General features: G+C 32.2%; 1 protein-coding gene across 1 annotated transcript in view; it reads right to left on the bottom strand.

Annotated features, from left to right (window-relative positions):
- The window catches only part of LOC124364884 (importin subunit alpha-3), a 29,794-nt gene extending 10,327 nt beyond the window's left edge, over positions 1 to 19,467 (bottom strand). Inside the window, exons 1-6 of the mRNA XM_046820681.1 lie at positions 19,181 to 19,467; positions 9,818 to 9,920; positions 7,907 to 8,111; positions 6,026 to 6,186; positions 4,028 to 4,254; positions 1,028 to 1,153 (exon numbers count right to left, since the gene is read on the bottom strand). Coding sequence (XP_046676637.1) covers positions 1,028 to 1,153; positions 4,028 to 4,254; positions 6,026 to 6,186; positions 7,907 to 8,111; positions 9,818 to 9,920; positions 19,181 to 19,246 — 888 coding nt within the window. The 5' untranslated portion in view covers positions 19,247 to 19,467. The remainder of the gene's footprint in view (positions 1 to 1,027; positions 1,154 to 4,027; positions 4,255 to 6,025; positions 6,187 to 7,906; positions 8,112 to 9,817; positions 9,921 to 19,180) is intronic.
- Between the last annotated feature and the right edge of the window lie 5,691 nt (positions 19,468 to 25,158).

The following is a 25,158-nucleotide window of genomic DNA, read 5'->3' as shown; positions in this document are numbered from 1 at the left end:
TTCTGACTTAGAAATTTTGTACTACTTAAACTCAATTGAATTATAATACTTATTTGCAGGAAGAACTCCCACAGAAGGCTAGAGTTGGGTCTTGGAAATCCTAGTGTTTTGAAATTTAAAAACGTATTTCTTAACAGCTTTTTTTAAATTATGAAGGTCTCTCTATAATATTAAAACATTTTTATCAATTAGTCCAGTTTCGATAGCCACAGTAAAATGCTTCATCACAGTGAATGAAAAAAATGTGATTGTTTAAAAGTTTTAATTCTATTTGTCATATATGTTATGAAGTATGAAATAAAGTTATAATTTTAAATCTCAACTTGGACAGTAGTATCAGTTTTGACTTTCTTGACATTCTTTCGATAGGTGTTTCTATTAACAGTCAATTGTTTTATTTTGTCTTACTTTTTCTTGAATTTGGGATACGTTAGGAAAAACGTATCAAGAAATAAAGTGGAAGAGGGAGAGAGAAATGCAGGAAATGTATCCAGTCAAGAGATTTCAGCTCAGACCAAATAGGCATATATCGTGGAGAATGTTCAAAACCATGCACAACAGTTCGTTGGGTAACAACATTACGTCATCATACAACATTCAATATTGAATTATATAACACAGAAACTCCTATCATTTTTCAGATATATTGTTTTTCAAATATATTTTATTAACCGAACATCTTTTTAATTGGTCTATTTCCTCTATGTATTATTTTGCTTGACAGTGTTTATCACAACAAAACTTTTTTGTAATAACTATGTTAATTTTTAAAACTTGCTATGCTATAAGCGATCTAACACGAATACAGAAATATTCTCATAACTTAGTTTTTTAACTTTCAGAGTCTGATCCTAGTTATTTGGAAAGTACAATCAACGTAAAAAATGTACAAGAAAGTCAAAAATATACTGCTCTACAACAAAGAAGTGATATTAATTGTGCATTAATTAATGGTATCAAAAGCAGTGCATTATTTTTGTATTCATCTTCATATTGTTAGATTAACTAGTCCACAACAGGGTATTACCTTGACTTCCTTGTGTGACAGCAGAGGTATCAAATTTGGCACAACCTCACTGTCTATAACCATCTGTATCTGCTCGTTTCCGCCATCAGTCAAATAACTAAGGGCCCACACTGTGTCAACCAAGATCTGAGAAAACAAACAAATTTGTGTGAAACAATAATCCACAATAGTTTAAACATATCTCAAACTACGATAAATAACTACAATGGTTTTGCTATCAGTACAGCGTATCGCCTCCCACATCCCTTGCGAACAGGCACACACTTATTTGACGCTAATGTGTACACTTCAAAATACGACTAGTAAATGTTCTAGATTATTGAATCATCTTCTGTGTGTGTGTGTGTGTGTGTGTGATTCGGTAAGCTTTTTGAATACAAGAAACATGTCAGCTGCAGACATTCATTCTCAATTTGTGAAGTTTATGGAAAATAATTGAATGGAGATAAAATAACGAAATGAGTCAGAGAGTTCAAGAGTGACCGTGAAACCGTTAATGATGAAGAACATTCAGGTTTGCCATTTATGATCACTTAAAAATTGTCAAATGTAATTGAAACTAAAATTTGTCAGGGCAGCAGATTCACAATAACCAATTTATTCCTGTATCTAGCTCAGCCCTGTTTACAATTTTGTTAGAAAACCTAAAATTTTTAAAATTGTGCCTTCAATGGGCCACAATAAAATAGATTGGACCGTTCCTTGAACACGTTTTGATTGTTACACCAAAAAAGGGGATGATATATTGAGCCGAATTGTCACAGGCGATATCACATTTGATTACCCCATTTTAATCCTAAATTTACAAAACGGTCTATGGTACAGCAATGTGCAACCTCTTTTGTTAAAAGTCCAAGCCAAACAAACGTAGATCATGGTAAATGTGTTTTGGAGCAGGCATGGTATTTGGACAATGAACTTTGCCAAGAGAAATGACCATTAACACTTTGAACCCTGAGCCCGAGTATAGGTCGGGCCGCGTCGGCAGCGCCCGCTACCGGCGCCCGAGTATATAGCTCGGGTCGTGTTATTTAATTGTATTATTTAGCTCAGTCATCTTATTTTTGGATTCAAACATTTTGATTATGTTCATTGGTTGTCTAAGTTTGTATTTGTTGGTTTTGAGATCCCTGGGTCACGTTTTAGTAATGAAATACGTATATTTTTCGTCGTACTACAAGCGAGTCTACACAGCTGATCGTAGGCGCCGCGGCTGATCGTCGGTACTGTCAGTTTGCTTTGAAGTGTTTCACATTGTGTATTGTGAGTCTTAGTGATGTCTTACTAAGTTTTCTACAAATCTTGCCGACAAATACTGAAGCAAATGTTATTATAAGGTATTCTAAATGTGAATTTAACTGTTTGTAAATAATCAGAACTTTAGTTTCTTACAGAATGAAGGCAAATGCAAGCAATGTGAGGTTATCCGTGTGTTTTGTTTTGTATTTACACTCGCTTTGTTCTTTCTTCTCGACTTTCCGTTGATTTTCTTTTATATTCTTTACTTATTATTTTTGAGCTAAAATAATATTGGTGATGAAATCAAAAGTGATGCAACTCGTGATCTTTTGTTTGACTCCGAGTCGGAAAGTGATGATTTTGATACACACCTGGAACCAAATATTGATTTTATGAACGATCCAAACGAAAATGTGCGAGATCCTGTATTTGATTCAGACCATTGTGCTTTAAAAATTACCACACTAAGGCGAACTACCTGAGAACTAACAAGCTATGTAGCTAAAACTTTTTTTTGTATTTTTTACATATCATTCAGTATTATGTAATAATTTTATTTTGAAAAAAAACTTTATATTTGTATACATTTAAAAAAAGTATGTATCTCTATCTTTAAAAAGATATATAGTATGAGTTTATAACATAACTACTGTAATAACACAGAATTTTTTAAAAGCATCATAAAACCCCAGGGAGCCACACCGAAACATGTATTAAGAGCCCAGGGTACAAAGTGTTAACATAGAAGCCTACTTTGTAACCGAAATCAACTGATCTGTTCAGAGCCAATGACGTGGCGGACAAATGGAATCTTGCACTTCCACAACAATACAAGGGCTTATACTGCTGTCCAGACTCGGGAATAGTTAACTCTTGTGACTGTAAGTTTTGAGCCACTCGCCATGCAGCCTCGATCTTCCTCTGAGTGTTTTCCACTTCGACGATAAAGGCTGATGAAGTGAAAACAGCTGTTAACTCTTAGGTGTTAGAACAAGTTACAAATTTCTTAGAAGGAAGATTTCAAAACTTTAAGGTATGACAAGTGCCTAAATCAACACAACCACTATGTAAAAGAAATATATGAAGAATTAGAAATATAAACCCTTTTTAAAAAGTTCTTTTTGGTTTTCTTTGTAAGAAAAGACAGCCCTTTTCCCTTAACCAAGCCTCTAATTCTTTAGACTCCACCTTATTTCTACTTGTTTTTGTGGATAAAGATAGACAATAGAGGACAGAACTTTACAATATACCACACTCATCTCTTAATAAAAGGAGTATGTTAATCTTAAAACATACAAAACTCCAATAATTAATATGCACTCACCTTTTCACAAAGACTAAATCAGAATAAATAGTCTTGAGATTTATTTTTTGTGTTTTTTTTTTTTTATTTGATAAGACATCAAAAAGGGATAATGATGATGGAACATTTTGAGTAGCTTGCTTTTAACTCACTACACATTTTTAAAAAGAGGAATATTACAAAAAAATACTTTAAAATGTCTTATCATAATTTTCCAAAACATTTAATTTAATTTTTACAAGGGTTACTTTATTTCTTTCATATTTTATATATGAACTATGAATGTATAATTAAAATAACACCTCTGAAAGACTATTTTTGTTTTTCTCTCTTCAAACTCCAGTGTACAACTACATCAGAATTACTGTGCTGACCATTAGACCTACACTTCTTAATTGATAATTTTCATTATAATCTAAACCAATGATGAACACAACAGAAGTTGGCTCCATACTTACGTTAATATCTGAGTGGTGAATAAGCATGTTGAGGGCAGGCAGAATTTCAGTAATGGTTTGGACGTGTGGAGGAGGATCTTTATTACGACACAGGTTCACTATGACCCACGTGACGTTCCGCAAGAAAGTTATCGGGATGTCAGGTTTGATGAAAGCTAGCAGTGGTTGGACAACTCCTAAGTTGATAACATAATCCCTCAGAGCGGGCCCATCACCGATAATATTACCTGTGGGAACACATGTAATATGTTAGTTAATAAATTAAGATTTTACAGTTTTTAAGAGTTTTGAATACAATCTTTCTGCCATTTTGGAATGTAAATTAGACGGGTTTTCTGTACGGGAAAGTGCTAGTGCGACGCTTGAGACTCCTGAATTCGTGAGTAACATTTAAGTGTGACTAACTTTTATGAAGTGGGCAAAGAAATTAATTATTTTGTTTATATTGTTAGTGTTATAGTTATAATTAATATTATCTTTGTTATATTTCTGTAATTGTCAGTTACAGTACATTATAGTAGTTCTTTGTTATAAACCTGTCATTTATTATACTATTGTAACTGTATATTGGTTTTGACCATGGATAAAGACAAAATAGTACAAATTTTGAAAATGTAATTTGACATGTACTGAATAGTCGCATAAGAGTATGTTCCTTAAATGTACACTGTTATCCAAGACATAATTTATTTTCTGATAACAAAAATAAAATGAAATGATAATGAATGTTGATAAATGTATGTATTCTACTGCAGTAGTATTTCATTAAATAAATAAAATGTAAATATTGATAAAGAAACTAATAGAATGGCAATATTAATTATTTAACAATCAGTTGATCAGAAAAAAAATCAACTAATCAGACAAAACTTTTAATTTCCTACATTAAAGCAGCTAAGTATTTTATTACAAAATTAAGTCCTCATTCAGTATGAGTACATGTAAGAAAATAGAAATAAAAAATTGAATTTACTGATAATTTTTTGGGATGAGAATTTTGATCCTGTAATACACAAAAAGGTAATTCTAAGCAATATATGGGTCGACCTCGATTTTTCTCATATTACAATATATTGTTCCAATAGTCAATTAGAGAAGGAAATGACTAGAATTTCTTGCCGGAAAGCAGTTATAGGGAGCAGGCAACTGCCAGACGGTCATATATTACTTAGAGTTACCTATTAGTGATCAGGGGGACTGACGTGATCTGGGCTTCAAATTTGGAACTACTCGAGTTAATTTTTTTTCTAAAAGAGCAAGCAGCGCGAAGCGCTGCGCAGCGGGCAGGCATCGTGCGTGATCCTTTTTTTTATTAAAAATTTTTGAAAAATTGTTATTACATATTACAATATAATGTAGGTAATGTATGTAAAACAATTTTAAACACATAATTACATGCTGGAAAGCAAAGTAAACCAATATAATCCGCCCAATACAAAATCTCCGTAAAAATCTGGTAAAGTAATCTGTGTCATTCCTTTGGCCTGAATCAATTCAGTATAGACGAAGATCACGCACGATGCTTGCCCGCTGCGCAGCGCTTCGCGCTGCTTGCTCTTTTAGAAAAAAAATTAACTCGAGTAGTTCCAAATTTTGAAGCCCAGATCACGTCAGTGCCCCTGATCACTAATAGGTAATTCTCGCAGTTGCCTGCTCCCTATAACTGCTTTCCAGCAAGAAATTCTAGTCATTTCCTTTTCTAATTGACTATTGGAACATTATAATGTAATATGAGTTGCCTGCTCCCTATAACTGCTTCTGCTTTCCGGCAAGAAATTCTAGTCATTTCCTTTTCTAATTGACTATTGGAACATTATATTGTAATATGAGAAAAATCGAGGTTGACCCATATATTGCTTAGAATTACCCACAAAAATCATAGGTACGAGTGTGAAGAGTCCTAACATTAGCACTTGTGGCCAGCCCATAATAATTCATTATGTCTCTTATTATCACACGTTCTAGGAATTAGATATAAAAACAAAGAAACTGCAGTACCTAGAGCCCAGACCGCTTGTTCGCAGACAGTTTGGTGTTGGGAATGGAGTAGTTGGAGGAACAGCGGCACGGCGCCAGCGCCCACCACAGCCTGTGTCTGTGCCGATGTCCCGCTGGCGATGTTTGTCAGAGCCCACGCCGCCTCGAACTGTAGCGCAGGGCTGCAAACATCAGAGCAGCAAGTCAAATTGTTCATTCAATCCAGGTCTTTTGATATTTAACAACTCTGACTTTGTTAGTCCTCTTACAAACAAATTATCATAACAGCTAGAGCTAAAAAATGAAAAATATTAAAACTCCTCTCACTCCAATTAACTTTTATGATCATATAGAAAATGAAATAACAACTCAACCTTTTGCCCTCTCACCCCAATTAACTTTTATGATCACAGAGAAAATAAAATTAAAACACCCTTTTACCACTACCAACTCTATTAATACTGGGGCAACATTATTTTGAGGGCCTTCCTATTTTACTTCTTTATTCTAAAAAAAGGATGATTTAAATGATTTATTTTTAAGGAACAACTTGACAACAAATAAAACAAATATTTTTATTCTGAAGTATATTTAATTTATTTAAAAAAAATAACCCTCTTTATACACAAAATAATTTACTATTGACATATTTCAAATAATTATTACTTGTTTTCTTCTGATGTCTCTGTTTATGCATGAAGAATAAAGTGATTTATAACACATAAATCAAAATCATTCATAAAAAATTCTAAAACTAATTAATTATGTATATGTTTTGACAAAAATGTCATAGAGAAAATCAACATAATTAATTAATTGCTTTGCTTGGCTTCTTAGAAATAGAAAATCATTTAAAATTCCAGTAGGGAATTTATTATTTTAGAACCTCATATATTTTAATTAATAAATGTAAAATTATTGGCAAATGTTCATAGCCTTTATCCATTACATTCCTCAAGAAAAACCATTATAACAAGAAGAAATAAATAAAAAGTAAATTGAGAATTACCAATATTAATATAACAGGTATTTATAAATGCATAAACAAACCTGTGTAGTGAGCCAAATTTCAACAAGGACAAGCCTTGTTCTGAGGTATTTCCAAGTTGACAAAAACATTTCAGTTTCTAAGGCTTATTTAGCTATTACATCATATTTAAATTGTTTAGAAAAAGAAGAACATGTGAAAGGCCAATGCAGGAACTAAGTTTATCTGAATACAATCACAGTGTATTAAAATTGGGAGACTACAGAATCAGAAGTGCAAAATAGCCCTTTTTTATCAAATATGACTTAAGACGAGTTCATTGCCACATTTTATTGGTTTATTAATTTTTGTGTTTGCTTAATCTTAGGTTTTTATACCTGAAGAAGAGGACGATATAGTTCTTGAATCATAGATCTTATACTCAGTTTTTTATAAAATATAATGATAGCGACGTGTGAAATTCTGTTATCCTTTTTAAATAACTATCTTGCAATATAGAAAGCTAGCCTTTAACAAAAAGGTGTATGGCTAGAGAATCAGCGCCTCCGATCGTTAGTATTAAGAAACCAAAGATAGTTTCATAACGCATTTCATTAGTTGTATACACAATTAATTGCTTCCATAAGCGTTTCAAAAATATAACACAAACCTTAAAACATAGAAGAAAAATATACAGTTTCTTATTTAGTATATAACCATATAATAGTAAGGAGGTAAAATAGAGCTGATCTTATAAAAAATGAAACTATATAGCAAATTATGGTGTTGATATGAAACGGTTTCCTCCGCATAAAAACACCAATTGCCCATAATAGTGTTAAAAATTTCAATAGAACTAATATGGTATACACATTTCTCAGTGGAACTATTCTAATAAACTCTACATGAATAAATATATATTATTTGGCACTCACTTTTCATGATTTTCAAGGCAACGGACAAGGATGGGTAGAATTCCGCTAGAAATGAGGGCATCAATAGGAGGGTTTCTGTCAGAAGAAAGAAGTTTACGTGCAGACTGGACGGCAACAAGCTGTTTCTCTGGATTGTCACAGGCAGCTTCCATGACTAGTTGCTCTAGGTTGATGTTTGATAAGTTTCTATCGAAATCATCTTCATCTACAGAGAAAAACATTGGTGGGTCACAACTTCAAAAATAGACAGTGCCAATTTATGTCACAAACTTGATGTCTTTAGACATGGATATTACAATTTCCACACAACAATAGTTTTAAAAACTCTAGCTTGGAACATGATTTAGATCTCCATAGATTAAACTGCATTTTGTATTAAATCTTAAATTAATAATCCTGACAATTACGAGGGGTGTATTATGTGTCACCAGTGGTAATGTCGACTGCTCTCGTACATTAAAAAAAATATTTTTTGTACTGTTTTGTGATGTATAATTGTTTGCCTGAATGCTTATGTGAGCTAGCAGAGAATAGTAGAATCACCCTTGCATAGTTTCTGTTGTTCCCAATAGAGTGCTATCTATTGTCATCAGTTTCAGAATAATACAATAGATCAGCTGATAGATGACCTACAGTCTATAATTATTTAATCACAATTACTAAAAATTCTCAAAAATTTATTTTAAGAATATTACAAATAATAATGTTATAATTTTATTAGAGATCTAAATAACACATTAATTGTCTTCATGCCCTATATCACATATATTTCATATATAATATCAAATATATTGTATATATTTTATTAAACCCAATACAAACTAGAAACTATTTTCCCCCCATTTTCTCAAGCATACGTGTTATAGACACTAACATTTCTAAACAGTAAAAAAATTAAACCTTAAAATTTAAAGCCAAATAAACAGACATGCTAAATTTTGTTAGAATTAGTGTGGTTTGTTTGATTGTGTGGTTTGTTTGATTATAATCAATGCTTACACACAGACAATTTAAACATGAAAAGCAGTTTTCCAATGTGCAGGGACAAAATTAATATTTTAATTAAAAAATATAATTTTGGATTATTAGAATAAATCCTCCTCAGAAAAATTTAGAAAGTAAAATTATAAAATACCTGATATATTAAAAACTGTACATTTGAGGTGAAACTGATATTAAAGCTGGCTTTGAAATCTACACTAGGAGACAGAAGGGATGTTCACTTCTGTTTCAGCTCAGAATGATGTTTTTTATACTGAACAGAGCAGCAAGGGTTATGAATAGAATAGCTGGCCTGAAGGAAGCGATTTAAATCTGCTCTGATAGCTACGAGGCCGGATCCGAAGGGACGGGATGACACCCTGCTCTTGTTCTATACCAACTTAGGAATGCCTCTAGGTGCTAGGTGACGTCTGGGTCTAGAACACTGACACAAAATTTTGTAGCATCCAAGCCCTCTATCGGCCTTTTCCTTTTAATAAGTGAAGAGCAGAATCACAGAAATGACTTTTCGAGTGCATTCTAAAAGATGCATCTTGGTCTGGTAATGATTGCAATGATACAGTTCAGAACCTAGATTTCTGGGCCAAATCTGGAGGCCAGTTATGAACTGATCTCATATGGCAGATCTCCTGTAAGAGCTGTTGTAAATTTGCTCCCATGACAACAATACCAGAAACGCAATTGGGAAGTTGAGAGGGTTCCAACGTCCGGGATGTGTGAAGTGTGGAGGAAGAGAGCTCTGTCCACATTCTGTGTCACTGTAAAGCTTTAGTACTGCAACAACAAAATCGGGCCTGGGAGCTTCTATGGTCACACATGAAAACTACATTCTTGTGAAAACAACAAATGGAAAAGTTAGACTATTCATTGCCATTCAAATCTGAATTTTATCAATTTATAGAGACTAACCTGTGGAGTCTGTTATTGGCACATTTCTTCTCTTCTGCAGCGTTTCTTCACGCTTGTTTTTGCGCAGTTCAACTGTTACCTCATTTCTTCTTCTTCTCATTTCCTAAAAAAAAAAAACAAAAAAAACAATGTCACTACACTTTTTTTTAACAAACATTGTCATCAATATACAAGCACCTACAACTCTGAAACATTTACCATCAAAATGTTAAATATTTAACCAGATCCTTGAAATAAAAGCGGAATGTTCTATAAATTTTACATTAAGTTATAAGTTTAATTAATTTCCCATCAACTGAATTCAGAGATTTTGACCTAAACAGAGGACCACATTTTGTGCCAGAATCAGAAGCTTTATTCTTTGACATAGAGTATAGAATTGTTGTCAATAAACAGTACAATAATGAACGTGCAAAGAACATTATAATAATTGAGCAAAGACAATGTTTAATATTCATTTAAACTAAGCAGTGAGTGAGGAACTCATCCACTGTGCAAATAGATTTTGATAGAACTGTTTACAGCTCTATAAAAGTAGATTGCAGAGCTTTGCCCCTGTATATGAGGGGTTTTTTTCAAAGAGGGTAGTTCTATGAGATGAAATGTATATTGGCGGTAGTCTGCATGTCATGGAAGCCGTCCATGAAAATCTTTGTTTTTCAGTAAGTCAAGCTTGCAGGGATGTAAAGTTAGTGTATTAAGATTCTTGTAAGTTTCACTACACCAGCCCTGCTGTATGGCAGTGAGTTAGCTATGGGTCTCAGAACTTTTTTCTGAAGAATCATGATTCTTTGCTGAATTTCAGAAGAACTTTTTACCTATTAGAACAGTACCACAAGTAATGCATGACTGAAAAGTACATTATAAATTATCATTGTTGTCTCAGGACTAATAATGGATTTCACTGTTTAGAGTACAAAAATAACAGAGTTGAGTTGATAACTTAGTTAATTAACATGATTATTTCCCATACATCTCTAATCTAAGGTGATTACGACATGTTTCATTTAGTGAACTTTTTCAAGTCCAGGAACTCCACAAACAGTATCCTTGAGTCTTCTGAGTGTCAGTTGTTTTGCTTTAACCAGAAAACACGGATAATATGGAGGTTATGTGTTATTAGGCTAAAAGTAACAAAAAATAAGGTTAAAATGAACAAAATGTTTATTGTAACAAGCATTGTAGGAAAGTTAAATCATACCTTTAAAAATTGAGAAATACAAAAGGTTTTTAACATAATATTATTTTTATTTTGTTTTAAATCTGTCATCGTTTTTTGTGTCGACCAGTCCACCCCCCCCCCCCTTGGATTATGGGATATGACAAATGCTGCGGAGATATTCTAATGTGTGGCATGCATTCTTCTTGTTATTATCTAGGCAAGCACAGCATCAATTGCTTTGAGTCCATCGGAATGTGATATTTTCTGAGTCTAAACTAAACTTTTAGTAGAAATATTAATGGATTGTAAATTTTATTAGTCTTTTTCTTTCTTTTATATAACAAGCCTTTGTACATTTATTTTTCTATATAAGGTATCTTAAGGGATCTATTCTGGAACTATTCATTTTAATTATGCACATCAATGATCTATAATGTATGTAACATTACACTAGTGCAATGTTATACAGATAATGCTTCCATTTTGTTTACAGGCAATATTGTTCAGGATCTTTGTACAAAATTAAATATCAATATTTTCTGCGAATAATCACCTTGAACACTGACAAACTCGCTTGATGCTCTTAAAGTCAAATTACAAAAATCACAATAATATTTGTAACAATGTTGCTCTAAATACTCAAATAATTCAAAGAGGTAATAAAACTAACTTTTTGGGTAGTCATTGAATGATCCATTTCCTGGAAAGAGCGTATTGCTAGTTTAATACCAATACTTGAACGCAACCTAGCATATCATTAAAAACAATAAAATCTTAATTATTAAAATTCTTATCAATGGTATAAAATGCATATTTTTCTTTTATTTAAGTATAGAATTCTGAATTGGGGTAAGTCAACTGTAATCTAAAAGTTTTTAAAATGCAAAATTTAAGTTTTAATTTCCCCAATTTTATCAGCTGATGAATCTATATTCACTCTGTTAAGAAGTTGCTCCAATCTAAAAAATATTACCTTTATTCTTTTTATTGAATTTAGAGTTTCAGTTACAATACAAGATATAAAGTTTTTCCAACAACTAACAGGGTTATTCCATTTCAAATCAACCAATGAAAAAATTAATTTTGGACCTTGACCTCTCATACTTTGATGTTTTTTGTTTTTTTTGTATGGAAGTTGTACCTACCAAATGCAACAGATCACATATCTTCTTTTTGGTTTTTGAGTGACAAGCTTTTAATAAAAACCCAAAAAAGGCATTTTTCGATCATGTTTCAGTATTTTCTAAAACACATAGCTAAAGAACTGTTACAGTTAAATAGCAAAAATTCATGGTATTATTTTAAATTTGAAATGCTCTTTATTATTATATATTACATGACTATGTTTTGTATATTTTGAATTTTGTTAAATCCTCCCAAAAACAGTTTTTGAAAAACTCAAAATACGTCCCCTTCAATTTTGTTTGAAAAAATATACACATATATATTTTTATTCACGCTATAACTGACTACATACATGAAAAATTTTAGAATGGGACGTAAATGGGTTCTTTATTTTTGTTTCAATAGCCTAGATCCCAGTCTGCATTGTAGTGTCCGTTTTGCTGAGTTTTGTTGATGCATGTTTTTTAAATCACAATAAAATCACTGGTGCTTTTTACTAAGTTACTGTTTCCATTGGGGACACCTATCTACAGCTACCCATTTTTTGCAAGTATCTTCATCTATTATTTAATTATTAAATTTTGTTACACAGTAAGTCTTTTAATTCATTACCACTTGAGGATTCTTTACACACAATGACGTGATATTGTGTGTAAAGATGGATTTTAAATTATCTTGGCCAAGCAGGAATGATCAGATTTCAAAGATATTTCATCGTCCAGAACAAAATTTTAATTTTTTCCACTCATCATAATTTATGTTTTGGTGCAATGTGCACAAACATGCATACTGTATGTGTTCCAAAAAGTATGCAGTTATTGAGCCTAAGCTTACAGACCTCTGTAAAACTAATTTGACTTGTTGGGAATTTTTCTTTATAGAAGCAATCTATATTTCTTTCAAATAATCTAAAACTAATCTCTTTTGTACTGAATGGATGTAAAACATTGACTAGCAAGGGAAGATTTATCTCCTTAATGTAAATAGCAATGGCTGCTTACACCAAACTGATGTTTACTCCAGTAAGAAATATTTTTAATATAGAGGGGTGTATTTTAGGTTTTTCAAAAACAGTTTTTGGGAGGATTAAAAAAATTTAAAATATACAAAACATAGTCATGAAAAAGAGCATTTCAACTGGAAGAGAATGGTACATTTGAGGTCTTCAGCATTAAGCTTTTTATCTATATTTTTTAGAAAATACTAAGACATGACCAAAAACTTTCTTTTTACAGGGTTTTTAAAAAAGCCTGTTCCTTCAAAACCACAAGGCAAGAAAGGTGTAAAATTTTGTATTTTAACCCTTTCCGGGCCAGGCGGCAATATATTGCCGCCATAGATCGTGTCTAAAAAGTGCCAGGCGGCAATATATTGCCGTCGGTGACATACGCGAAAAGCGCCAGGCGGCAATATATTGCCGCCTTGATATTCGTAATTTTCTTTAAAAAATACGACATCAAATGATTAAAGTTTTTTGTTTTTTTTATTCCCTGGTATATTTGTAGATATTTAATATGAATATAATTTTTATTTTGGAGGTCTATGCATTTTTATTTTGTAATTGTCACGTGACATTATCAGGTGACTCGATCTATTGTTGTTAATTCTTTATGCTTTAGTGCAATCGTACCATTGTATGCTGGATTCTTCTTCATTATTTTTATTTTGTGGTTGTAAATATTAGTAGTGTTACCTGCTTAGCTATTGTGTGTAGTAGTTACAATGACTGACAATTTGCGATCTCACGGGAGTGAAATTGTAAGTAGCATATTTGTAAATAGAAAAAGTGTAAATAAATTTCAAATAAAATTGTGTAAATATTTCTTGGTAAATAGTGTTTTTAACTGTATTGAAACTGCTTATGGATCCTACAATCATCTGTTTACCGGTACATCCGTAATGTGAATATTTATTTTAAGTTTCTTGCAGTTAAGAGTCAGTTGCTTTATCACTTGTTGCGAAGTACAATTATGCGTATTTATACAAAATGTGTCATAAAAAATTTATTTATGAGAGAAATAACACAAAATTTTGTATGGTTGTTCCTTTATAAATGTACAATATAATAACATAGCTTTCTACAGTAAAATTATTTTTCCTTTTTTAGTTATTTACGAAAAAAAATTAAAAAATTAAATTTTTTTTATGTAATCCATTAAAACATTATTTTTTTAAAATTTTAAATTACTTAAAACTACATCTTTATATTTTTTTGTTGATAGTATATATCTATACGAGTAATTTGGTGCAACTTTTAGGTCATTCTCTAATGTTTATGAAAAGTTATAAATTTTAATCTAAGAGACTGCAAAATCGCCAATTTTAGCCTGGCACTTTTGACTAGTCACAAGGGGATAGATATGTGAAAAAATTTTGCAACATCTCATATTTGGTCCTGGCCCTGAAAGGGTTAACTAGTCATGGTAGGTACAACTTCCATAAAAAAAAAATCATCAAAGTCTGAGAGGTCGAGGTCCACACCATTGGTTGATTTGACATGGAATTACCTTACATACACATATAGTTCATTAGTAAACTGCCTCTGTACAAGCTACACAAATTTCAAAATTACCCTTTGAGTGCCAAGCACTTTTGAGGTGGTGGGGCTGTCTGTGCCAAGCATTTGTGTAGTGTTCACCTAAATAATTTATAACTAAAAAAATAAGGTTTTTTTATTTTATTATGTTTAGGAAACTATAACTTATAATATTTAATTGAATGACAAAAACATGTTACTATTTTTAAAATTGAAATATTATAATAGACACAAAATTAAATTTTAACTTTGGAATACAAAAATTGTAATTTTATGATCTTAATTTATTCGTATGCATTGTTCCTAATGTGCATACGGACAAACATACCAAATTTCAGAAAATAAGGTAGAGACCTATATGTATAACGTGTTTTAATTTTTTCATACTTGGTATTTGTGTAGTGTTCTTCAAAATAATTCACATCTTTTTAAACATAAACATAATGGAATAATTTTTGTTTTATTGTTGGGAGGGAAATAGAAATAATATTTATTTGGAAGGTAAAATCTGTTAAAATTTTTAGATAAAAAAATTATGTAAGCAATTTTAATTTTAATTATTTTACATACTCAAAGAAAAATTGTAATTTGTTAATCTTAATACATTAGTATGCTCCTTTATTATTGTTCCCTATGTAAATAGGAACAAGTAAAACTTACCAAGTTTCAAACAAGTACATTATCTGTAATACTAAGTAATTATGAGTTTTGTTTTTATATTAGTGCAAAATATTGTAAATCTCCACTTACATAATAGTTTTCTCTCATATTTTGCAAATAGCTTATACTAGCTATAACAATCAAATCAAGATTGATAATCATTGTACATTTGATTTATTATGTATAAAATGAGACTAAGTACAATGTCCACATTTAGTTACAAAATAATAAGTATTCGAAAAACCGATCTAGTCGGTCCTCTGTGCTTTTTGGAAACACCTGCAGGCCGATCTCATCGACTCTGAGCACTAATACGATTAAGATCAAACAATGGCTACAAGAAAAGACATTTCACTCACTTGACAATCTTTTTTGGTACTTTGGGATTATACCGACCACACCAGTATGAAGAACACAAAAATAGAAATTTATAGAAACAAACATGATAGAACGAAAAAACAACTCTTCAATTACAAAATTACAAACTTACAAGCATTTCCAGGTATTGTGATCGGTATTGTTGTCGCTGTTATCTTATCTTTCTCGAGAATCCTGATTACGGCAGGCCGCGCGGCATCACGTGATTTGCACGGTACATCATTGCCTTTCCATTACAATTCAATTTATATTTCTGATTAGCCCCTCTAGAATTTGATATTTTACTGATAGGTACTATCTCGAGGGATGTTTTTCTTTCGTCGACATCAGCGCGGGGCAGCACCGAAGGCAGCTCCCGCGCTGATGGCCGGAGGCACTCGCATTTTGGGTGGCGGAATGTGATCAAGAATAAAAACAAGTTTTGAGTGTTTTTTTAATAAAAAGTTTAGTTTGGTAAATGTTTGTTTTTGTTGAATTTTTGTGTTTGGAGAAATGTAGAGGTAAAACACGGAAGTACAACAAAGCGATGCACCAGCTGAACGGGCGGCGAGACTCTGCAATCACGTTATCTACTAGACGCTCGACTTTGACCTCTGTCTGAGGATGGGGAGGTGTTTGCGATAAGACAATTCCTGTTTTATATTGACGAAATATTGTTCTACGCTAATCTAGTAATCAGTAGAAACGAAATGTGAAATAACGATTCATGTCTGGGTGTGGTCGGTATAATCCCAAAGTACCTCTTTTTTTAATTCTCTTTTGTCTATTAGATTATATGCATGAAAATCTATGTGCAACTTTATTCTACTTAAATGTCATTGTTTTGACAATTCACATGTTTGTTTGTATAATATTTATTTAAACCACGTACAACATGTGTTAGCCTAGCATTAAATCATAAAAATCTCAGATCATCTAGAATATTAATTTGTACAATTTAAGAGAAATTTCAATTTTTAGATAAGATAGCTTTGGGTACTGTTAAAAGCAGTTACAAATCTGTATTGTGGAATGTAAAAACTATAGAGCTGCAAATTGATATAGTTATATAAGTTGTTTTTGTAGTCAACTGGTCTGTCAAATTATAGTTGTGAACGTTTGTTTGATTACTTTAGCAATTTCTTATTGAAGTGCACACTTAACACCTTCACTGCGGCTCTATATTGAGTGTTCTCTTGTAGTGTGTCAAGAGGCTACTTCGCATTAGTGCTTCAGCTGCAGTCAATATGTTAACTGAACTTTAATAAACATTTTGTAAAATCAAATCATGGCATAATCAATTCATGAACCAATAAGATATTTTAACCCTATCAAGTCCCTGAGTAAACTGATGCATTGATTAATCGTAAATATCCTGTGATGCACTTGTGCTACCTTGGTATAAGTGATCAGTAAATCTAGTGTACATTTAACAGCCTACCTTATACAATACTGAAGTGTGTAATATTTCTACTGTTCATGAAAAATCAGACATTTTCATAAAGTAGGCATATTTGATTTTGTTACCTTCACGGTTACTTTGTAAAGATTCTTAATATTTTAAAGCTCTCAGCTGTTTGAAAATAAATAAGTTATTGCATAGGCTATCTTACAAGTGAGTCCTAGATATAGATATAGTCGAATAGCTTTAATATTAAGACTGGAATATAATAAGTGACCACCACAACAATCAAATACATATAATATAGATTAGAAATATATCTAAACTATCGAATCTAAAAACATTGGCCTCTAGATATTCATAATTAATAAGTTCAGCTGTTTTCATTTTACAGAATAACAATATTGTTTCAGATTAACTTAATTGAAATAAAGTAAAATAATTTTTGTTGTGAATGGTGACATCACCAAGAACAATAGCAATGGACATGAAATAAAAAATATTTTTTTGTTTGCAACTAAGATAAATATTTTTTGATTTGTGTTTAAGGAAATCAGTTAATTTTTTCAGTGGGTCATTCAGTTTAATGCATTTAACATTTACCTTGCATTATTTATGGCTATAAGATACGTTCTAGAAATTGAAAAAGGTTACAACTTTACATTAGATTTAAACCTAGTTAAACTCAAAAACCCATCAATTTTATTTCACCATTCTATAGCATATTTAATCTATTTTTTGGGTAGGTTCAGGAGTCGGACTCTAGTTATTGATAAGGTTTTGAATACATGTCAAATTTTAGAGAGAGGTCTAAATTTTTACTTTAGGGCTCAGTTAAGCAGTTTAAGTATGTTTAGATTTAGACTAATTACATATTTTACATCAGAATTTCATCCTGAATAAAATGGTGTAACTTTGACCAGTATAGCTTAATACATAGCAGATTTTTTACCAAAAACATAAAACAATGTGGCATCGCAACACAAAAAATGCCACAATATTAATGAGTTTTGATTAAAACTGTGACATACTATATATCTCAGAAATAAATCAAAATATACTATTTGTTCTAATTTGGTATGGTTTTTTATGTCTGTGGTTTGAACCAATTCATCAAATTTCATAAAATTCTGATAAACTTGTGTGTCATAATGTCCTTTGTCTGCATAATTTGAAATGGAATTTCTCCTAAGTACAATTATTAGTTTTCTAGATGTAAAAAACTAGCTGAACTATAACTGTAAATACTTACGTTATTAAGTTTGACATTTTGATTTTATATTATTCGGTAGTTTATATAGCTATTCATAACGAATTAACGCCACCACAGCAAAAATTCTGCCAATGCACCAATAAAGAGCACATGGGGGACAGTGAGACATCATTTAGAACATATCAGAGTTCAAATGGCGATAGCATTTGAACAACAATTTTTAATCCATCTTCAATTCCTTATTGGTCCATTTTCCATCTAAATGATACTTCGCTTTTAAATACAGTTCTTTGGACTTCTAAAATGTTTTGATGTTAAATATGAGTTTTATTTTCTCCCCAAAAATTTATGTCTAAATTGTCTGCACTTGATAAGCATAACATTTTTGCTGCGGTGGCGTTAAATACGTAGGTACAATTAACACAATTTGGTTCGATATTTTAGTTTCAGATAATCGTGAATATCGAAGATTCAATACTCATGAATATCAATTTGAGTATCGATTTGATACTCATGAATCTAGTTTCAATTGTCATGGTTTCGGAAATAGTAACAAGGAACTAGTCTTATTTCAATGAGAGTTCAAGATTCATCAACTGGTCAGATATGACTGCTCCAGTTTTATTATAAGAGTTAGCATATTATAAAAGCAAAATTCAAATATCATAATTTTTTGCTGAGTAAATAACATGCTGGCTGCTTTATCCATTACTTAATGTTTAGTAAACTCAAAAAGCAAGTTTTAAATTATATTCAACAACCCAGAACATGAAAATTTGATTAGGCCTAGGCCCTACCTTGCAATGCAATATCATACCCACTAGCCTACATAACCTACTCTCTACAAAAGGATAATTTCAAGAAATTGACAAGTTAAATGGTTGGTGGATTATGAATTATATGCTTACATCTTGATCTTTTCCTTTGTTTTTGAAACCCTGCATCCTGTGTTTTGATTGAGGATCAGACGCCATGGTTGCAAAGGGCCGACACAGCAGTATCTATCAAACTCAAGGCTAATTACACAATTTAAGTAAAACTGAAACGTGTTGCAATATGTACGTTATCGACAAACTAATGGAACATCGTCGATTTTTGCAAATTACTTTATTTCACTTTCAATCACTGGAAGACAACGAAGTCATTGATACACGTTCCTAGCCAGAAGGAGTATTTGGAGAAAAAAGGCGGAGGAAAGATGACGTCATAATTGTCAAGGTAATGTTCAACACAAAATGCCATGGAATGCCTTTCAATAAAAGAAATAGAAATAAATATATTATAACTAAATTATAAAAATTATTAATATAAGAATAATATATTGAAAACATAACATTTGGATACATTGGTGCAGTCAGCTCATTTATGTTTTCGTAGATACATAAAAAACAGTATATTGACGGAGTAAATGTTTAATAATTTTGTATTAATTAATAATTGTACAAATACAATTTTCCATATTGACAACATTAAATACAAATTTCTTCGCCTATCTCTTATAAATTAACTAAAAATAATATATTCCTTTGTGAATGTGTAGCATTTTTATTATTGCAAACAAAATAATTTTCTTTAGCTTCCTTTCTACTTGCAGTTTTCTTAACGAGTCTTCGATCTTGATGACCGTGGTATACGAAGAGAATAGTTTTATTTTGTTCTCTTAGGTCAAGAAGCTTATAAATTGCACCTAGTCCTATAATGACCTATGCGCTGCTTCCAGAACGACAGGATATTCTGGATGGGTAAAGTTAAGGGTAAGGGCCGCCTCCTACCGAGATCCATGAGAAAGAATTTAGGGCACTAATCTCAAGTCATGCATCCTCGAAAGAAGGGGAGGCCAGCTCTGAAGCAGCCTCTCCAGTCAAAGCACGCACTTATGTATAGGCTAGCAAGGACCTTTGACATTTAGGGAACGAATCCCACCAACTCCAACAGTCATCTACCGAAGTAGACTAGACCTATAGAATTAACCCTACACACCAGAATCTCGATATTTGCGGTTAGTGATATGCCACTCCTGAATATCCATAAGATTGTCCAGATTTGTGACTGTGTGTGTGTGTGTGTGATTGTGTTAGTATTTATATATAGATTATTTACATATGTTCTGCTTAATGGCCTTTGCTGTAGAATAAATTACGGTACCCACCCGAACTAATCCACTCCGGCTTTTCAAATCGCCTTCGCGCATTGTCAGTCGCGCCGACTAAGAACGGTATAACCTGTATCGTCCAGTCTTGGTTACGTCATCACCACGATGACCATGCCGCGTGCGATGTAATTGATACGAGTTTTAGATCAGGGCCATGTTAGACTTTGAAGAGAATTGTAAAAACCTATTTAAATCGGTTTCAAAGCTGGTTCTTATGCAATACTCTCATCATGAATGTAGAAAAAGAAGTAATTTGTCGAGGAACTTTCAGAAGACGGTTTTAACAGCAGAGTCGACTTTGTCTTATGATGAGTGGTATAATGAGATGTATACAGGTACTAAATGTCTTTAAATGTACATTTACGATTAAGAGACCTCACTAGATGAGAGAAAGTCGTACTCAAACGCTTCAAAATGTAATAACAATAGCAACAGAAACTAAGCAATAGTTTAATACATACTAATAACAACGTATAATAAATAACAATAGTGATACTATGTAAAGATCTTTAAATTAATTGATGATGTGAAAAATAAATACATATTCTTTCTCATCTTAATCAAACTTTACATTTTTGAACTTTAATAACAATTATATAAAATGTAATTCTATACTTTATACTAATTTATTAATATACTTTAAATAATATATCCAACGCTTAGTGGTAAATGTCTTACAAATATAAGAAATTGCCTCAAGGCAAGGCTACGCAAAGGGAGCTGTAATCAATGGTTTCATTTAAAATGTAATGAATGAAATAATGAGGACTATGAGCAAATAAAATAAAAAATTGGTTGGGTTTACACTGCACTGTTAAATATTGATGCGTAGAATGAAGAGAATAAGATTTTATATGAGGATTTAAAAAAAGAAGTGCAATCTCAAGAACTTATCATCTATAATCTGTCACAAGACCTTGCCAAAACTTATTGAAGAAATAAAAAAATTAAATAAGCATAACACAATTCTTCAAGCTCTAGCTCTGAAAAAAGAAGAAAGTATTGAGTTACTCGAAAGGAAAATTAAGACAATATGTAAAAGTAAAACTGAGTGTAAGTGCTTGAATAAAAAAGCAACCGGTCCAAGAAGTCTTCCAGCAAAACTATTGACCCCCATCAGAAGCAATAAAATAAAAAAATGATGTTTGGATCCAACAAATAATAAAGAAGTTTTAATTACTAATGTTAAGTAAAATCTTAAACATGAAAATATTAACCGAAATCTTAAAGATAAAAAATATTATGCTGCCAAGCAAAAAATTAAATTTTATTTCTAAAAATAAGTACAAGGTTCTGTCGGTAGAAAGGGTAATTCTACAATTAAAAGAAAGCTCATATTTCTCAAATAAAGTTGATGAAAGCACATACCTTGCTTCACTAGTGATGTTACTTGTTACAGCTAGGTATATAAATACAAGGGTAGGCTGAAAAGTAGCGCACAAATGCTTGTAGAACGCTAACGAAAAGAAATAGCGAGATCGGGTAAAAAGTAAAGTAAAGTACAATTCTTAAGCTTTACAATAATACACTTATTTTTTCCACATAGTCACCACATTTCTCCCAACGTGTAACAAGTTTTTTTATTCCGTCACTGTACAGTTTTTCAGTTTTTCTCGAATCCAGGACGCAATAGCTGCTTTCACTGCATCGTCCGAAGTGTAATGAGAGCCCTTGAGATCTCTCTTGAGTAGAGGGGAAAAAATCGCAAGGGGCTAGATCAGGGGAATAAAGAGGAAGTGGAATCGGTTCAAACTTTAGCTTTCTCACTGCCTCTTCAGTTGCGCGAGAAGTGTGCGTACGAGCGTTGCCGTGTTGCAAGATTATTGGTTCGGGGCTTCCTCTAATACGACAAACTCGACGTCGGAGGTTTTTTCGAGTCTATATGTGTTGAGACAAATTTTCCGTCACGCCTTGTTATAGATAGTCGTTCACATAAACTCGATGAGCATCTCAAAACACAGTCAAAAGAATTATTTGCGGATGGTCGTGTTTTGAACTTTTTCGTTGCAGGAGAACCCAAATGTCGATATTCAGTGCTTTGTATATTTTCTTCTGGATCATAATGGTGCATCTATGACTTGTCCACCGTCACGATATTCAAATGAAAGTCGTCTTCTTAGTCATTGTAGCACTGCAAAAGTTCATGAGAGCATTCAATTTGATGCTATTCCTTCTTGTCTGTTAAACGGCGCGGCATCCATCGTGCTCAGATTTTCCGGCATCTTAATCTCAAACATCCATGTTTTTCCCATGGCCAATTAAATGTGGCATGTCCACGGGTCGGAAGACCATCCGCGTTATTTGTTTTCGCGCCTAATAAAAAAAAAAACAAAAAATGTAGTTTATCACAAGGTGCTACAATAAAATGGCAAATAAAGAATCATTGAATAATTATATTTTTTTATTTACAATTATCCTAATTTAAAAAGTAAAAAATGTGATCATGTGATATTGCCTTTAAGGCGGGACAAAGTTCGCCGGGTCAGCTAGTTGAATAATAAAACCAACACGTTCCTTAGATATTCCAACATGGTTTTCGATACGCTGTTGGGTGATTCGCCGATTACTTTGAATCAAATTATCAACGAATTTGTGATGCTTTTCGTCTGTGGCTGCGATCGGACGTCTACTATATATTTCATCAACAATGATGGCTTTTCAAGGGTTAAAACCACGAAATTTTATCATCCATCGATTGGCATGTATTTTTCTAAATACATAAGTACACACACACACACACACACACACACACACACACACACACACACACACACACACACACACACACACACACACACACACATATTTTGCCTAGAATCCAAAAACCCTCCAAGTCGATATTTTTTCTAAATTGAGTTTGGTATTGTTTCTTATAGATTTTTCCTCGCTAGATTTCAATCAAACTGTTATTTTTTATCAAATCCCGCCACATCCTAGCGTATTTGAAGTCAAAGTTGAGGCTTAGTTGCAATATGCATTTAAGTTAAATATTTTTTATTTTTTTCAGTTTTTTATTTACCACTATCAGTCATTAATGTTAATATTTTTTTTGACGTGACAACGTCTTAAATTAGGTTGCGGCTCGGAGTCACTCATGAAAAAGTGTAACGCCCCGGTAACGTTACGATGCCCGTCCAGTGGGTCCGCCGCACGGATCCGCACGGGATAAAGCAGATAACTGTGGGTCCGCCGCACGGGATAAAGCAGTATACCTATGTTTATTCGTGAAAATGTGGAGTGCTTAGATTCGTCATTTACAACAACTACAACAATAAAGGTAAATAATTGTACACTGATATTTCATTATCGTAAACTATGATTGATTGATTAATTGTTAGATTGACACAAAAAGTGAGAAACTGAGTTTATAGGTTATGTCATACTATTGACAAAAAAATGTTGATAGTGTTAAGTAAATTATTAGTTTAAATCACTCTGCAATCAATCGTAATTCAGTCGATTGAGAAGAAAAAACAGCGCGTATTGCTAGTCAAACATTTAAAATAACAAATTATAACCTCTAACCTGTCATAACAATGCGACCAAACAAACGAACTAAACCGACCAATCACCACGCGCGGAGTTAGAATTTAACTGTGTTTAGCAAGAATTTCAAATTCCAATTTTAGTAAATGTTTTATTCAACTTTACCATTTACAATAACAAATTTTAATTAATTTCAAATTATGTACAATGTTTTAGTAAACAAAATATATTTCTATAGTTAAAATTTTGTGCAATTCTTATTTTCATTCAATTCCTTGTTCCTATTGTGCAATTTAATAATATTCATATCAATAAATATTCTACCGAGAAAAAGACGTTGTCACGTAAAATCTTCGCCCGTAAAAACCGACTTTACAGGCAACCATAATTTTTACTCTTGTTATTCATTTAAAGTTTTATCTTTCATTGTTGTTAAAAATTTTATAGTTTATTTGCACTGTTATTATTTGTCTGTTTGTTTCTCCATATGGTATCACATTCTTTTACAGTAGTGTATTTAACCTCTTACGGCCCAAATTATTTATTTGTCAGGAAAAAAAATCTTTTACCAAAACTCTTGGTATTAATAAACCTTTTAAGATGACTACTATTTTTTTAAAATTTTTATTTGTATATTTAGGGGTTGTTTAAGGTTTGTTGCAAATTAGCAACATTGGGCATAATGTAAAATAAGCTCAAAATGGGTATGTAACAAAAATGAAACAGTGGGTTATAATAGAATAATGTTTATTTACATGACAGTTTTCATTGTCAGGGTAATATATTAACAGTTTTTAGAAACTTGCTAATAAAAACACTCTAGTAGAGTACACAAACATAATAAAATAAGGTTTAGGCATAAACCAGATATGGTTAAGCTCATGTGTGAAATGCGGTGACGGTGAAGCAATTGCGATGCACTTCACCACAGTTATTCCTTTTGCATTGTGGGTTTTTGCAACGTTGTCGGTCCTCTGTGATTTGAGGGCCAGTGTGATGTCTCATCTCTTCTAGTAGTGGGCTCTGGAATTGGTTTGGCTGGGCCACGTTTCTTCTTTAGATTGTGTTGCATATCAATCTGATCTGCAGATGGTCTTCCTCTTTTCTTTTCTGTGTTCTTCCTTTGTTTTTAGAAGACTCTCGGCCACACTTGATTTGAAATCCAATAAGTCCATTATGTCTTTTTTAGTTAATTTTTGCTCTTTGCAACTTTTTTCGGTAAACAAGCCATGAGTTTACGAGTGTGAG

Source organism: Homalodisca vitripennis, chromosome 6 (genome assembly GCF_021130785.1).
Source record: "Homalodisca vitripennis isolate AUS2020 chromosome 6, UT_GWSS_2.1, whole genome shotgun sequence".
Taxonomy (NCBI): domain Eukaryota; kingdom Metazoa; phylum Arthropoda; class Insecta; order Hemiptera; family Cicadellidae; genus Homalodisca; species Homalodisca vitripennis.
This window is presented reverse-complemented; position numbering and strand designations above follow the sequence as displayed.